General features: G+C 36.3%; 1 protein-coding gene across 1 annotated transcript in view; it reads right to left on the bottom strand.

Annotated features, from left to right (window-relative positions):
• The window catches only part of LOC131411457 (probable ATP-dependent RNA helicase DDX60-like), an 83,786-nt gene that overhangs the window by 24,609 nt on the left and 42,673 nt on the right, over window positions 1-16,504 (bottom strand). The window contains exons 23-29 of the mRNA XM_058550322.1: window positions 13,790-13,894; window positions 13,146-13,274; window positions 10,929-11,053; window positions 7,892-8,056; window positions 5,515-5,662; window positions 3,966-4,122; window positions 1,196-1,296 (exon numbers count right to left, since the gene is read on the bottom strand). Of these exons, the coding sequence (XP_058406305.1) occupies window positions 1,196-1,296; window positions 3,966-4,122; window positions 5,515-5,662; window positions 7,892-8,056; window positions 10,929-11,053; window positions 13,146-13,274; window positions 13,790-13,894 (930 nt within the window). The remainder of the gene's footprint in view (window positions 1-1,195; window positions 1,297-3,965; window positions 4,123-5,514; window positions 5,663-7,891; window positions 8,057-10,928; window positions 11,054-13,145; window positions 13,275-13,789; window positions 13,895-16,504) is intronic.

Consider the following 16,504-nt stretch of genomic DNA (forward strand, 5'->3'; position numbering starts at 1 on the left):
GTAAATATCTTTGTCTTTTATTTTTTGCAGTGTGTGGAGAAGAGGTAGTTTTTCTTTCCCTTCCAACTTGTAACACATGATATCACATTTCCGTGTCATAAGGGAAACGAGAAGATGCTCAAGTACATCATCTTTGTCTACTTGTCTCTGTATGTCTGTTAAGTGACCCTTCTCTTCTATTTTTCTTTCTCTCACCCTCACTCTCGTTTTTCTTTTATCTCTCTTTCCTCCCTTGCCTTATAATATAGAACATCGTTTTATTCTTGATTTTTGAAAAGTTTATTAGAGATCTTTCAGTAACATCTCTCTCCCCAGAAATTCCACCAAAATTATAATAAAGGGAATTTTTTTTAAACATAAACCCACAACAACAGGGTGAATGGCAACGAAATTGTGGAATTTGGAAAGTAGATGGTAAACGACCCCAAAATACTCAATACTAAACTTGCAGTAAGAAAGTCAAAATATACCTGCTTTAAATGACAGAATTCCCAAAAGACATAGAAATTGATGATACCAAGTGCCACACACAGAAAAAGACATATTAAAGGAAACGGATGATGCAAGAAATTTCAGAACATTTTACATACTCCCAGGAAAATAAAATAAAGGGGTACTATGAAGGATCAAGAATCAGGGCCGGCCGGTGGCTTAGCGGTTAAGTGCGCGCGCTCCGCTACTGGCGGCCCGGAGTTCGATCCCGGGCGCGCAACCACACACCGCTTCTCCGGCCATGCTGAGGCCGTGTCCCACATACAGCAACTAGAAGGATGTGCAACTATGACATACGACTATCTACTGGGGCTTTGGGGGAAAAAAAGGAGGAGGATTGGCAATGGACGTTAGCTCAGAGCCAGTCTTCCTCAGCAAAAAGAAGAGGATTGGCATGGATGTTAGCTCACGGCTGATCTTCCTCAAAAAAAAAAAAAAAAAAAGAATCAGAATAGCTTTATATTTCTCAAGACTGAAAACTACACTAAGATTATTAAGTCACTGAACATTAACTGTGAGAAAATAGTGAAGTAGATAAATCAAATGGCATGAAGTAACAAGACACGAGGGAACTGTGTTCAAAATCACTACGTCACACAGAAAGTAAAAGGAAGAACAGAAACTATAGCCTGATAGCAGATAAAAATGCCACAGGGTTCGTTATCTCACACTCGTCTTTCAGCAGCAGGAGTAAGAGAATTACCTGTCTATAATTTAAAGCATTCAGGTGGACGGAGTCTTGAGCAAACACAACAGATTTACACGGCATGTGGATCCCCAAGGCAAGCGTTCCAGTAGCCGTCACTACCTACAGAAATAAGAGTTAATTCAAAATAGAGCACATCTACAAGGACACAAGATATATTTTCTGCTCCTGTCACTGAAAAGCTCTTGAACTTTAACTAAACCACATGTTATTAATGTCCACGTACTGGCCACATGGTTCTTCTTACTAGTCCCTGAATATCCAAAGCACACCGCTACTGCAGGCTGTAACTGTTGCTGTTTGCTCCGCCTAAAACGGCTTCCCTCAAATCTTCATTTGCAGGCTCTTTCTGATCTCTGCAAAAATGTCCAAAAGGACTTCTCGGACCACCGTTTCTAAAATAACCATGTTTACTTGTTCCTCCTAGACCGTAAGTATCGTGGGCACCTAGTAGACGCACAATAAATATACATTCGATAAATGCATGAAGGAATAAAATACTCACATACGACTTTCCTGAAGATGCGGTAATAATACTTTTCCTAACACACTCTGGACAATCATCTTACCCTATCCTCATGCTTTGTTTTTGGAGGTTTTATCTACACAGTGTCAAAAGTTCATGAAAAATGGAACTAAAATCAAAGAATCACTTCAGTAGAAATTAGTAAAAGTTTATTGTGCACACACCAAAAAGACAGTTTGCAAACCAGTAGCACTCAAACCAAAACATGGAAAGAGGCTCAGAGGTATATTACCATAAAGCAGCTCATTTAATGTGAAGGCAGAGAGTGTTTATTCTTCACTGTGATTGGTTACAATATTAGAATTTTCTTAAATGTGGTTACCTCATATCAATTTAGGGGAACTATTTAAGTTTCACTTATGATTTCCAAAGGCATAAGCAAGAAATGACCCAGATCAAGTTAACCTCACTCGTCTTGCAAAATAAGCTAAATTAAGCATTGCTTGTATGACTAACTGGTTTTGTCTGCTCAAGGAATTTTCAAATCTGGTCTCCGTTAGTGTGTGACAGATAACTGATCTAAGCAATTGAAGCATAATAAAGTTACATTTTTTTCCCTTATTTACTTTCCTAACAGTCTATGTACCCACTCATCTATTTAATGCTGGGTACATACAATTGTCTCTCTTCCTCTTAAATACATTGATATTAATCCATGTCATAATTATTTTAATTATTTAATGATATAGAGAAAACAAAAATATTTTCTAATTGATATTTATAAACACATCTAAATTCAACCAATTATTTGTTCACTTTAAAAAGTTCATCAAGGGGCTGGCCCAGTGGCGCAGCGGTTGGGTGCGCATGCTCCACTTTGGTGGCCCAGGGTTCACAGGTTCAGATGCCGGACACGCACAGACACACTGCTTGTCAGGCCATGCTGTGGTGGCGTCCCATATAAAGTAGAGGAAGATGGGCACGGATGTTGGCCCAGGGCCAGTCTTCCTTGGCAAAAGGAGGAGGATTAGCATTGGATGTTAGCTCAGGGCTGATCTTCCTCACCAAAAAAAAAAAAAAAAAGTCCATCAATAAGAAAAAAAGACAGAAAGACTCAAATCAGTAAAATTTAGCATTTAACTCTAATGAGTACCATGTTTAAAATTGTTCTGTGTAGCAAAGCTATCACTATTTCCAGAATAACAATTTTATAATGGTCTGGCTATTCATTCATTCATTCATTAACTTTTATTGAGCACTACTATGTGACAAGTTCTATAATACTGGGTGTGATGAGTAAAATAGGTGTGACCCTTGCCCTCAATTAATAATCTTTATAAAAACTCTTTTCTCTTGTTCTTGCCCTTTGAAATGACCAATAAATTGTATATTTATATACTTTGTATAAACTGTATATATTGTATACATGCATGCACAGTCACACACACACATATGTATACACACACTAAAAGGAAAACTGAGCAGAGTCATTCCAAATATTTTTAGTTTTGATAAATAGCAAGAAATAACCTTTATTATGATATACTCCTCACTATTTTTTTCTTAAGATTACAAAGATAAATATCCTGAATAGCAGAGTGACTACCTTTCTACACAACCTTCACATACAGGCACACACATGTGCATGTGCATGCAGGCAATAAAGCTGGTGTCTGTTTCCACAAATCACTCAAAAAGAAAATTAACTGAGCAATCGTATGAACATTCTTGGTCAATTTATGGAGACTATCCCCACCTTAAACCAGAATGCTGCCTCCTTTGGAGGCACACTATTAAGAGGTTAACAAGTGTTTGATTATGAGCCAACTAAGATGTCCTTACCCTTTTCCAAGTTCATTTAGAGATACCACACCTATAAACTCTATCTAGACCATGTTAGTCTAGGACAAGCTTTTTTCCAATTCCTGGAAAAGAGATGTCTTCCTCTTAGCTGACCTGAGGTGTGACATTAGAAACAGGTCTGACTAAAAGTATATCTTAAATATCCTCAGGAAATCTGTAGGGCAAAATAAAAAAGTACGTCCTAGGCACTATGTGTTTAAAAAAAAGTAGAATGTTTTGCCCAAATTACCATAGCTATAATATTTCATTATAGATGTTTTTTAGTATATAAATACTTTTAAACTCCACTAAGAAACGAAACAGATGGAGAAGCCATTAAGTGAGTTGTAAGAAAATGACGCTTTGGTTAGATGAGATAAACTGGTATAATTTTTCACATTTCACTGCTACTCAACATCATGTATGTATAATTTTATTTTTTAAATGTCAAAAAATCACCTACCCTGATAAACCCTTCCACGAAAAGTATCTCAACGAACTCTCTTTCTTTAAAATACATGGAATCGTGATGATATCCAATACCCCTTTGTGCCAAAGACTTCAGTTCTTCACCTTTTCTTGTTAACTGTACTCGCTTAAACACCACTTCCAAAGTCTAAAACAAGAAAGAAGTGTAGAACAATTGATAATATATTTTATTTAATTTTAACTTCAATCAGAATCACAGGGTATTTTCATGAACTTAGCATTTCTACCTTGCACAAAGTGAGGCTACTCTTTGACACTGACCCTATATAAGGATAGGTTATAGTTTATGACTCCAGAAACAATCTTCCCATTTTTTTCAACAGTCTGTCTCAGAGAAGAGATGGTCATAAACCAAAGGGAGATAGGTGCTGTTTGTAAATAAGATGTCCGGGACAGGTGAGTGTATGATCTGCTGGCGCCAGAAAGAGGGAGACCAGTTCTCTACTGAAACCTTCGGAGCCCTCCCCAGGCAGAGAGAGGCTCCTCCAAGGCAAAGTGGTTCCCTATCCTAGATGATCAGAGAATTCTTACTTCCCACTGTGAATCACTCACTACTTAGACTCAAATCTTTAAAAATATCCATACTATCACAATCCTACTTCTAGGAATTTATCCTAAGGAGAAAATCCAGCAGTTGGCCAAAATGTCAAAGGGGAACACTGCTTATAAGAACAAGAAAAAATAACGAAAATAACCTATGCAGCCGAGGGTCACAAGACTGGTTAAAGAAATTATAGTCATCCATATCAATACACACTATAAAGGTATTAAAATAATAATGTAGCTCTATTGTTGTTAATAAGAAATGAATAGCTAAGTGAGGAAAGCAGGTTATAGACTAATTTATACAATATGATCCTATCTTATTAATAAATAAACATATGGAATGTCTAATTTGGGTGTGGGTATTTTTGTATGTCTCCAGAGGAAAATAATCTAGGACAGTGAATATCTCTGAGCTGTGACATTGTTCTTATTTTTGTCATTTTGTATTTTCAACTATTTTGGAAATGAACATAAATTACTTACATAAGAAAAAAATTGTTTAAATGTCATACCATATTTGGATATTTCAGTATCTGTTTAGTGGAATGCCTTGGATGTCAGACAGAAGGTCTCTGAGATTGGGACATTCTGTAGATATTATTTTAAATGTATTGTACTGCACATACCCAAATATGACCAGTAGTAAAATACAGCATGTGGGATTGAATTCTAGAATCAGGCCATGTAGTAATCCCGGAGAGTAGAGTGAAATAAAAGAAGAGGCTGACACTTCCACAATCAAACTACTAAGCAAGAAGAAATCACCTATAGAAATTTAGTACATCAAATTTGGACAATCATTGCAAACCAAACAAAATAACACACAGAGATAATAATATTTCAAAGATATTACACAAACATGTCATTTCTAATAGAGATTTTACTTAGTGTCCAAAGATAATAAACTAAACAATCACTATAATAAAAAGTCATGACTGACACATTATTATACTGAGCCAGTTTCTATGCTGACCTCGGTGTGCAGTGCATTGACATCAGCATACGAGCAGTCCTCAGGGATTTTCAGAAACTCCTTCAAATTATTCAGGAAATTAATATATTCAGCTCCATATGTTAGTTTCTTTTCCAACTTCTTGGCCTTTTCCTTGTCTTTTTCAAAGCTGTTATTTTAAAAAAAATAATAAACTTTTAAGTAAGGAAAGTTCATATTCACCTACCACAAGAAGCCTAAGACTTCCCAGATCACCCTTCATCGCCCAGATGCTGAGTTTTACGTGCAGCACTACCAATCCTGATTTAAATCTCCTTTCTTACATGTACTTCCATGTTTGCTCTAGAAGCAATGGGCGCTCATCAGCAAAATCCACTATATCCTCTTCCTTTTCTCTGCATGATCCCTTCTCCCTCTTGCTATTGTTCTTCTCAGAAGAATTGCAGCTCTCCAGAAAAGCAAGGGGAGAGCATGGCACAGTCAAAAATGAGTTGGCACATTCCCTTGGCTCCACTGACTCCTGGTCTCATGGGGAGGGACCCAGCCAGAGAAACAAGCCAGAGAAGGGCACTTTAAATCTCCACTCTGGGAGCAGAGACCCTTCTTGACTGGGCCTCAGGGGAAAACTGATGATAGCACTAAATACCCTTTATTTTCATAGTGCATGTTGTTCACTACATATCCGACTTGAAATGTTGTTCCCAGTCCTGAAAAAGTTCTGACCAAAGAGAATCAGTAACTGAGAAGAGCTATAGCTCCAAGACCTCTCTCTGAGGTCCCTTCCCTTCCCAGGCGTCTGGGAAAATCTGCACAACAAACAGAAAGAAGATGCAATCGGTGGTGGGATCAAGATACTCTGCTATTGTCTTTGGGAAATATCTAAAATTAGGGAAGCTGTGGAAGCTGTTTCAATATTGAGGGAAGATTCGATCATTCTTTCAACAAGTATTTATGAAGCAATGTGCCAGGCATCTGCTGGCACTGGGAATACAAAAAGGAAAATGCACAGTTCTTGTAGGGGAACTGACCATCTAGGGAAAAGAAAGATATACAGATAACTGTTATAACTGCTTTCATGATTCAAAGTAGAGTGGGAATAAAAGAAAAAGGGCAATAAACCTACCCTGAGAAATCATTATAAACTTCAGAGAGAAGATAGACTTTGAACTGGAAAAAAAAATGAGTACAAGATGTATGAGCTAACAGAAAGGAAGGCCCTCCGGGTATAGATTCAGGTGGTGGAGAGCATGTCACGAGTGGAGAACTGGAAAAGATTGAGTCTTAGCAGAGACGGGTAGCAGGAAATGACACCACAGATGGCAGGGACCAAATCATGAAGAGCCTTGTATCCAATGCTAAAAGCCTCTCTTTATCAACATCACTAGGCGATTAAGAAAGAAAAAGCTTGGGGCCAGCCCGGTGGCGTAGTGGTTAAATTCACATGCTCTCTGCTTCGGCAGCCCAGGGTTTGCAGGCTCAGATCCCAGGTGTGGACCTACACACCGCTTATCAAGCCATACTGTGGCAGGTGTCCCACATATAAAGTAGAGGAAGATGGGCACGGATGTTAGCCCAGGGCCAATCTTCCTCAGCAATAAGAGGAAGACTGGCAACAGATGTTAGCTCAGGGGTAATCTTCCTCACAAAAAAAGAAAGAAAAACCTTGTGTGTGGGATAATTTGATTCAATTTGCACATTAGAACGTTCACATCAGCAACTGTGTGTCAGTAACATGGGAGGGGGTGAACCCGGCACGGGAAATCACACGGGAAAGCCTCTACAAGAGCCCAGAGAGGAGATGCCAAAGGCCTGAATTGGGGCAGAGTTAGAGAGTAAAGATGGAGAGGATGGCAAAGAGAGAAGAAACATTTGGTCCATAGAACAGTCAGAATTAATCAGACATTGGGAACAAGGAAGAGTAATCACCACAGTGAAGTGCTGCCCCAAGCATACAATTGGTATGGCAGGTCATTCTATAGGCCTTTCTTTGCTCACCCACTGTGATATCGCATCACGGAAACCTCCACATTGTGACCACAGGGGACAAATGTAGGCTATGGTCAGGTCGGCTGAGGGTCTCCTAAGAGACATTATTCACACGTGTTTGGAAAAGATGCGATAGTTTTTTGAGAGCTGAATTGACATTGTCAGGTCAGATAATCTAGCTAGGCTTGCAGAGTCTGTCCTACCCCTCCTGATTCCTAAATGAACCTTATCTATACACAACTAAGAGGCATAAGATTATGGCACCTTAACTTCCTCCCATCCTCCCATCCAGATTTACTCTATCAACCCATAACAAGAACCTCTCTGTGGCCCAGGTCTGTATACATTTCTAATGGTTTCCTATGAAGTATTTTAAGCCCTTAATGGCCAATTTGTTTAAGTAAATACTTACGTTTTCTTTAGTTTCTTCATTTTATTTTCAGCTTTGTTAAGTTTTTTATTTATGTCATGGACATTGCTACAACATTGGTCAATTTGGGGACAGCTTTTTCTCTCTGACTTCTCCAGAAAAGTGCACACGCTTCTAGCTCTTTCTTCCACATCACCACTCTTAAAACTTGAAACAAATGAAAAGAATGCCTTGAAAAGATTATTTTTCCATTCAGGTCATATTTCCATGAACCACTATCATATAGCTGTTGGGAAAATGTTTTGGCTGAATGTATCTGACAGCCACTACCACTGTACTCATTATAGGTTGGGTCCACCCAAGAAATTTTTTCAACATTACTGGTGAGGCCATGGACTTACTACCATGTTCAGAATGCAAGCTTTGAAAAGGAATGTTGTTTAGCTGATAAAGATTAAATCAGTGCATTGGAGAAACAAAGACTAGGAAAGTTATATGTCAATTATATCTCAATAAAAATAAAAAAGACTAGGAAAGTCACAGTCTAATGTATGTGATAAGAAGATTTGGTATATAAACAAGGCAAAAATAATAATAGCAAACAATTACAAAGTACTTACCAAGTTCCAAGCACTGTTCTATGTGGCTTAAATGTATTAATGCATTTAATCCCCACTATGACCTTATGAGAAAGGTACTATTATTATCTCTGTTTTGCAGATGAGGAAATAGATTCCAAAGGAAATTTTAAAACTTATCCAAGATCACATAGCCTAGTAAATGGTTGATTTAGGATTAGAACTCAGGCAAATCAACTCCAGAGGCCATTTTTTTAATAACAATGCTAAATTTGCCTCCCTGTTCACAGTAATACAAGCTAATGTGCAATATCTATAAACTACTGGTTGCAAATGATATCCTATATGATGTCATTAAATGGTTTCATCCTACTGCTTTAAAGCAAACAAACCAACCAACCAAGGTCACCTAGAAATACTTTCTCTTCTTCAATCCCTCTGATAATGTTTGCCCAAATCCAGTGTAAAAGAAGGTCTATTAGCTGAACCTGAACCAATCACATTTTCAACTACTGAGTTAAGCATTTTACGAAAAGTATTTCCTTTAGTTCATACCCCAACCCAATGAATTAGTTATTACTATCTCCATTTTTCAAATGATGTTCAAAGACATTAAGTAATTTTCCAGAGTCACATAGCTAATGGAGGGCAGAGCGAGAATTTAAGCTGAGGTCTGGCCCAAAGTATGTGCTCTTAACCACTCTCTACATGGGCACTAGACACTAAACATGCACCTTGCCGGCACCATGTGTTTCTTCTAGAGTCCAGACTAGGGAAGTGTTGCAGGTGGTCATCAAGAAGACATGCCCTCCAGTTTCACGTGAGAGTTGGACCTGGGCAATTGGAGGCTCTTCATCCCCTGCCCTGTCTTTGGAACGTGTGCTCTGCTTGCCTTCCCCGCTCCCAGAAGCTGCCCCCAGGGTATAGCCTTGAGGTAGTAATGTGGTCATGAGACTATCTGGACTGTGTATGTGACTGAACCCAGTTAAAGCCTCTATATAAACTTTTAAAACTTGGCAGGTGGATGCGGAAATCTTGTCTTGCAGCCGCCGAAGACAAGCCTCATGAGTAAGTTCCCTTGCTTATTAAACCTGCCACCTAATCTGGAGTGCTCTGCCTTTTTCTTCAGTCTCTCCTTGCCCTGCATGAATGGGGGTCGATTTCAGACTACACCTGGGAAGCTTCAAGGAGGTTGTGACCCAACAGGAAGGTTGTCTGGTCTAACTTGAGCCTAGACCAATCATCATACAGAGTTCTCACCATCCCAGCGCTGCTGAACTAGAGCAAACCAGTGGATGAGACCTAGGATTTCTGTAGTATATTTTAAAGAAAATTGAAAGCTCCATTGCAACTTGCCAAGATCCCTTTCCCAGATATTTAAAATAATTAAATATTTTATAACACAATTTATTTCAAAATTTTAAATGTGTATGAATATATAAATAATGAATCCAGTTCCTTTTCAGATTCCTATCTCAAAGTTATATTTACAGCTATACTTAAAATATAGGAGTACATTTGCTTCTAACCAAAACTGAGGGCCACACTAGCAAGTGATCTAGGTAAATATTGTCATGGGTTGGCAAAATATCTCATTTATTTACTTTGGCCTAATCACAAAGACGAAGGAGAAATTTTCTTGCAACTCCCAAAATTTGTGCCCTCAGCCATACTAAATTTTTATTTCTACCATGATCTGGTTTTAGTTACCTACCACCAACATGGACATTTGGATGTGTAACAACACATGTGGCTTTAGTGCTACCATTTAACATATCTACATGTATATGTGTTTGTGTATTTGTCTATGTATATAATTTAATATTACCCAATGGTAATATCCAATGATCAAATGCTGGGAATTTATTTTATACAAAGCTTTCATAGTTAATATAATTAAAAGTTATCTTGGCTAAATAACTTTTTCTGCTCTAATGACAAAGTTATTACCAGAGCTGATCCAGGGTAAAAAGTGTTACCCACTTAATACATTCCACTTCAGTTCTCTTTATCAAAGTTAGACACTTAAAATCTACTCAAGCTCTTTGTATTATAGCACATAGTATTCAGGTGTGCTTCTGAGTTTTAGTTTTCCTAACTAAAAATTAAAAGCCAAACATACCAATAAATTGTGAGCACTTTATGTGCTTTACATGTGTACATGAATATGCAACTTGATTGCCCAAGGAGCATTTCTAAAGGTGCATATTGAAGTAATGGTTGTTTTTTTAAAAGAAAATTAACAAAACTAAAAAAGGTCAAAAATGTCAGGAGGCAACGAATTAAAAGAGTGATAAGCACAAATAGTTTTACAAGGATTGAACCAGAAACATGCATCCATTTCTTTAAAAATAAAATCTAGCTATACTGTTTTTTCAAAGATATGCACCAAAATAGTAAAACTTTGCTCATTCTACCCACTTTATATGAATGAGACTAATTTAAAACAAAACAAAATAAAAAATGTTAACACATAAAAAAATTAAGCTTCAATAACTTACCAAAAAAACAGTGCAGGTAACTTATCCATTTGTCCTAACTTTTCAACTAGAAGGGGAAACATTTTTACCATATCTTCTGAACTTGACAGCAAATTAGGGCTAAGCTTCTTCAGGACTCTTTTGGCCTAGAGTTGCAAATAAAATATGAATTTTTAAAAATAATTTGCTTAAATAGGACAAAGAACAGAATTATTCAATTGGTTGAACTTTGAAGTATTTTTCAGAGAAAATTTTTTGTGAGTTTTTAAAACTAGTTCTTTTAAAACATATTATCAGGGTTATGGTAAAAAAAATCAACAGAGTAATAGATAAGTCAATATGAGTGACTATTTCTCAACACATAGACTGGAATAAATATAAGATATAATATATGATATTTTGAAGGCATTACAAACGAGTCAGGAGGATGAAGACTGTTCAGGAAATGTCACTGCTTCACCGGCTGGACAGGGTGACTCCAGGCCCCATCTTTTATTAGATGGTAAAATAGCTTCCAAATGTATTAAAGAGTATATAAAATCAATGATAAAACAGCCAGAAGAAAATGTAAGAGAATACTCATCACTTATCTGGATAGGAATAGGTTTTTCAAATTTAAAGTAATACAAAAGTCACCTGAGAAAAGTTCAATATATTGCACTCTATAAAAATAAGAAACTTCTTCATGGGGTAAAAGAACAAAATCAAAATGTAGAAAGTCATCAACAACCTTGAAAAAATACAGAGATGAGGAAAAAAATTTTATGCAATATGACACAAAGTCATTCTTTATACACAAAAAAAAACCTTGAAGAAAATTTTAAAGTACTACAATAGGAGAGAAAATTAGCTCCCAAAAGTTTGAATTACACAAAAAATACACAAATATTTTTAGACTTTCTAGTCTTTTAAAATGAAAATAAAGCAAAACTGAGATAAAACTTTTCTCTATCAAATTAGCAAACACTCATTTTTTAAAAAAAGAAGGAATAGCTCATTGATAATCTCATTCATCATGGTGCAATGAAATTGACTCTTTCATAAATCACCCATTGCTGAGATTTTTTTCTTTATAATTTTCCGTGTTTTGTAATTTTTCAACAAGCAACATGAAAAACTCTTAAAATAAAAAAGAATTTTTAAACTATGTTTACCAGTAGTTTGTAATAACATAGAGATATGCTTATGTTATAATGCTTAACTGAAAATTCAAGAGATGAGTTATAAAAGGAACTGGACAGAAGTGCAACAAATTGTTTACCTCAGAGTGATGAAATTGTGGGTGATAATTTTTATTCTACTCCTCCATATTTACAGTTTTCTATAAAGAGCATCCACTACTTTTTTAATCAGAAAAGAAATAAACATGATTTTATATCAAGAAAATTGATATGAAATTCCTTTACATAGTATACAATGGAAAATCATGTGCTATCATGAATACATTTTCTTGATAAAATCAATTTTCCTTTTTAGGCATCATTTGGGGGAGATGGAAGGTAGGCAGGACTTTGGTTTCCAGTTTTTTCTTGGTTAATAGTTAATGGAATATAGCATTATGTGCCAAAAAGATAGGCTAAAATATTTGCTGGAGTAGTATTTCCTGACATCAATACCATCTTTACCTTCATTTCTTTTATCACTGCCATAAAAAAGGCAAATAAACACGGCACATTGTCATCAGACTAGAACCAAAAGTCCACCAATCTTAACACTCAAGGATAACTCTGATTCTCAGAGTAGCCACTTAAGAGTTTGTCATCTGCAAATTTGCCTGAGCCTCTTTCAAATATATTTATATTTTCTCCTCTATCATGATTTACATGAGTTTCAGAAATTGGTTATTTTTATACATAATTTCTTTTTATTTGTCCAAAACCTACTTAGGGTAGCTCCTTTACTAACTCCCAATCTTCTCAACTATCATTACTCTGGAGCCAGTCCTTTTTCTTTGAAAGCAGCATCAACAATATTGATTCTCCTATTACCAGGTTCTCTGCTTTTAGTTATTATAACAATGTGAAGAACCAAAAGGCTATGGCACATGTTTTAGAGGGCACTGGGCTAAGAGATGAAACCAGTTCCCTCCCCTTTATATCTACCTCAGACTCAATGGATAACATGTTTAAACGAAATTTCTAAAATGAAAAATGAAATAAAAACTGGCATTGGCTAAGTTATATAACTCCAAATCGTTAACAATTAAGAGAAACTTTGCCCCAAAAGTGTGAAAATTACCTTCTTTACTTTGCCATTTTTAATCCAATTTGTCAGTTCTGCCTTTAAGTTTTCTTCATATTTTCTAGCATCCAACTTTTTAATGACTATTTTATTCTTAAAAAGAATGAATTCCTCTGGACACAATTCCTTGGGAAAAAATTATCATGGCATTAAGTTAAATTATGCAATTTCCATAAAAAATACAATGATATATTTAAATTTACATATCTCCTTAACCAAACTGCAAATTCCTTGAGGATAGGGGTTGCTGAACATCTTTCCATCTTCCCTTAACTTCTAACACATAAACCTATGATGATGGATGAACTCTTCAAAGGCAAGAATATAGAGCAAAGCCAAGGAAAGGATGAAAACTGACAGAGAGAAGAGAGGGTAATAAAAGAAAATAGAAGAATATAAATCCAATAAAGTATCCCAAACGCTAAACAAAAGAAACATTTTCAAGAATTATAGGATATTCTGTATTTTGAAATGTAACAAAGTCAGGAAGAAGAATGTCTGAAAAGAAAGAATAATTGATTATTTCCAATATCAGTTTCCACTAATTAAGAGAATGTGTGCTTAAGTGAAGAATAATTTTCCCATGTTCTTTAATAGCATCAAATAAAGTAGTTTCCATGAATATATATTTATATATTTACCTGAGCCCTGGGCCAAGTTTCCCAGACTTGAACCATGGTATCATAAAGTTGGACACTATCTTGAGGGGAAAGGGTAAGATCAGAAGAGAAGCCATACTTTTCGATCTGTGAATAAATAAATTAATTAACAGATGGATGGATGAATGAATGAATAAATTAGGAATACTTACGTTCTTTTTATTTCATCTTATGTCATATTCTAGGCCTCAAGTCTCTACCCATGAATCCAGAGACACTAAAGGACAATAAACTGAAATACTCAATCCCTGCAAGGATCTAACTGCTAACAAAATCTTAACCAAGAAGCATCCCTAACCCACTGAAGCAGAAAAACCCCAAAGTCCACTAATAAGTTTTCATATTATTTCCTAAGACTATTGGTACTAGACAATAAACTGACACTTCTCTATGAAACATCTCTAGAACGCCATTGATGGCACTGGGCAGTTAGAAAACATGAACACTCACAGTGTGATCTCAGTTCAGAGAAGACATATACCTCCCTTTTTGAAATCTCTCTTTGAAACTGAAATTGAAATGTATTTAGAGATAAAGATGATTCTATGATCATGCAGAAAGGGATAAAGCTTTGTTAGGTAGAGATCCAGTATAAAAGCTGGGTCAACTTCATGAAGACAAAGGCTTTCAGATAATCTTCAGACACTCCAAGAAATGTCTCCTCTGACGGCTACCCAGGTTACTGACGAGGTTCTATCTTAAGCCTTGAGAACATGTGCACTACCTATTCCTCGCACAAATGCCTTTAGCGTTACTTATGTGCCAGGCACTGTTTCAGGAACAACAACAAAAAAGAAATCCTGCCTTCCTTGAGTTTACACTGTAGATTCCTTGGGTTTCAAACACCACTCCTCCTAATCTGTTGTGTGCAAAAGGGCTAGAATAACATTTCTCAAACCAGGAGCTTTGAAAAAAATGTTAAGGGTAGACAATCTATGGGAAATATCCTATCAAACACAGTTAACCAAGCAGCTTTACTACAAGACTTCTGTTATGTTAATGTGCACTGTGAATCTTCAAGACAGGGCTATGGCATTACACTTTCCCCCAACTTATTTGAAGAAGAAACGACTGTTTTAAAAAGTACCTATTACCAGTTTATGGAAGATTGGAATGACTGGATTAAAGGAGACACTCCAAAAATAACAGTGTGGAAGGAATTGAAGAGATGTTTGGTGCAGTGGAAAGCATAGTATAGTTGGAGTTTTAATCACAGCTCTAACTACGAGCTCCTTGGGTTTTGGGTTTTCTCATCTACAATATGAGAATGACAATGTCTGCACGGTAGTCTTTCAGGATTGTGGCGAGATTCAAAAGAGTTAAATATATAAGGATTTTCTTTTTCTACTATGCTATGCAACATAAATATAAAGAACCATCATTTAACAACTTTCAGATTGGATCTACGAAGCTAGCTAGATGGCAAGGACTACATTTGAACAGACCAGTAAATGTTACATTGTCTTGGAAGATGAGGATTTCAGTATCTCATAAGTTATATCTTGTAGGTGACTACACAGTCTGTCTATGAGACTATCCCTTTCTTAAGTAATTAGTTTTCTAAGAATTATTAGGTTCTTACTGATGTTATGCTTCTATTTTGGGTTCTGGAATAATAGTGATGGAATTTCCAAGGTGTCTCTCATCCTTTTCTAGATGCCATAGTTTCCTCATCTCTAAAATGGGGATAATTATCCCCACACCACAGTTTTGTTGCGAGGATTAAATGAGATAATGTACATAATACACTATTAAAATGCCTGGTGCTTTTTCAGCATCCCACCTATAAAGTTGATTGATTATCAACTTACAGATATTCTTTTTCAGTTTATCAACTCTATTGCTAAAAAGGTAAGTTAAACTCAATTGTTCTCTCCTGCACAGGTAATTAGCTGGTATATCTTAAACTGACCTAGGTGATACAAAAGATGACATAGAAAGATGATGTATAAGAGAAAAGATCATTAGTTTCTACTACATCTTCATTCAGAAACACAATCATATCATACCACAAAGTTCTTATTCTATTTTGCAAAAATAAAAAAGAAATAAAATAACATAAATAAACAGTGAGTCAAAAGCCATAGGTGCTGGTAAGCATTTATCTGAACTGAGTGGAAAGAGACTGAAAGCAGTGCTTTCTAGGACTGCCTGGTGCTGACAGCTTCTCAGGGAAATGAGTAGCTATTCTTTTAGGGCAGAATAAGTTATACTGAAGATTATGCAGCTCTTCTCTTTGCCCAGGAACAAGTCACATGTTGATTGAAGGCGATCCCTCACCACAGCTGGATTAAGGAGAGCTCACTCATCCTGCCCCATCCCTTCCTTTCTGAAACTACTTCCATGAGAGAATAACAGAGGAGAAGATCAAAGTTGGATGTTCCCTTTCATTCTTCTCTTTTTGCCTCAATTTAATCCGATTCCCCTCAAGATTGAGCAATTTCAATTTAATCCTATGTAAATCTTACGTAAATACACACCTCAGAAACTTAACCACAGTTGTCTAAACATTTAAAAAAGCATAAGTCTCTGTATCTATCCCCAGGCATGATGTAAAAGAGTCAAGATTTAAGAAGACTCATACAACAGCACAGCCATACAGGGTCAGAAGTCATATAGGGTCAGAGCACACTGTAGTGGTTATGTTGCTTTCCAGTTACTCTATTAATAGCTACTGAGAATAGAAGAAGGCACGTG

Source organism: Diceros bicornis, chromosome 11 (genome assembly GCF_020826845.1).
Source record: "Diceros bicornis minor isolate mBicDic1 chromosome 11, mDicBic1.mat.cur, whole genome shotgun sequence".
Taxonomy (NCBI): domain Eukaryota; kingdom Metazoa; phylum Chordata; class Mammalia; order Perissodactyla; family Rhinocerotidae; genus Diceros; species Diceros bicornis.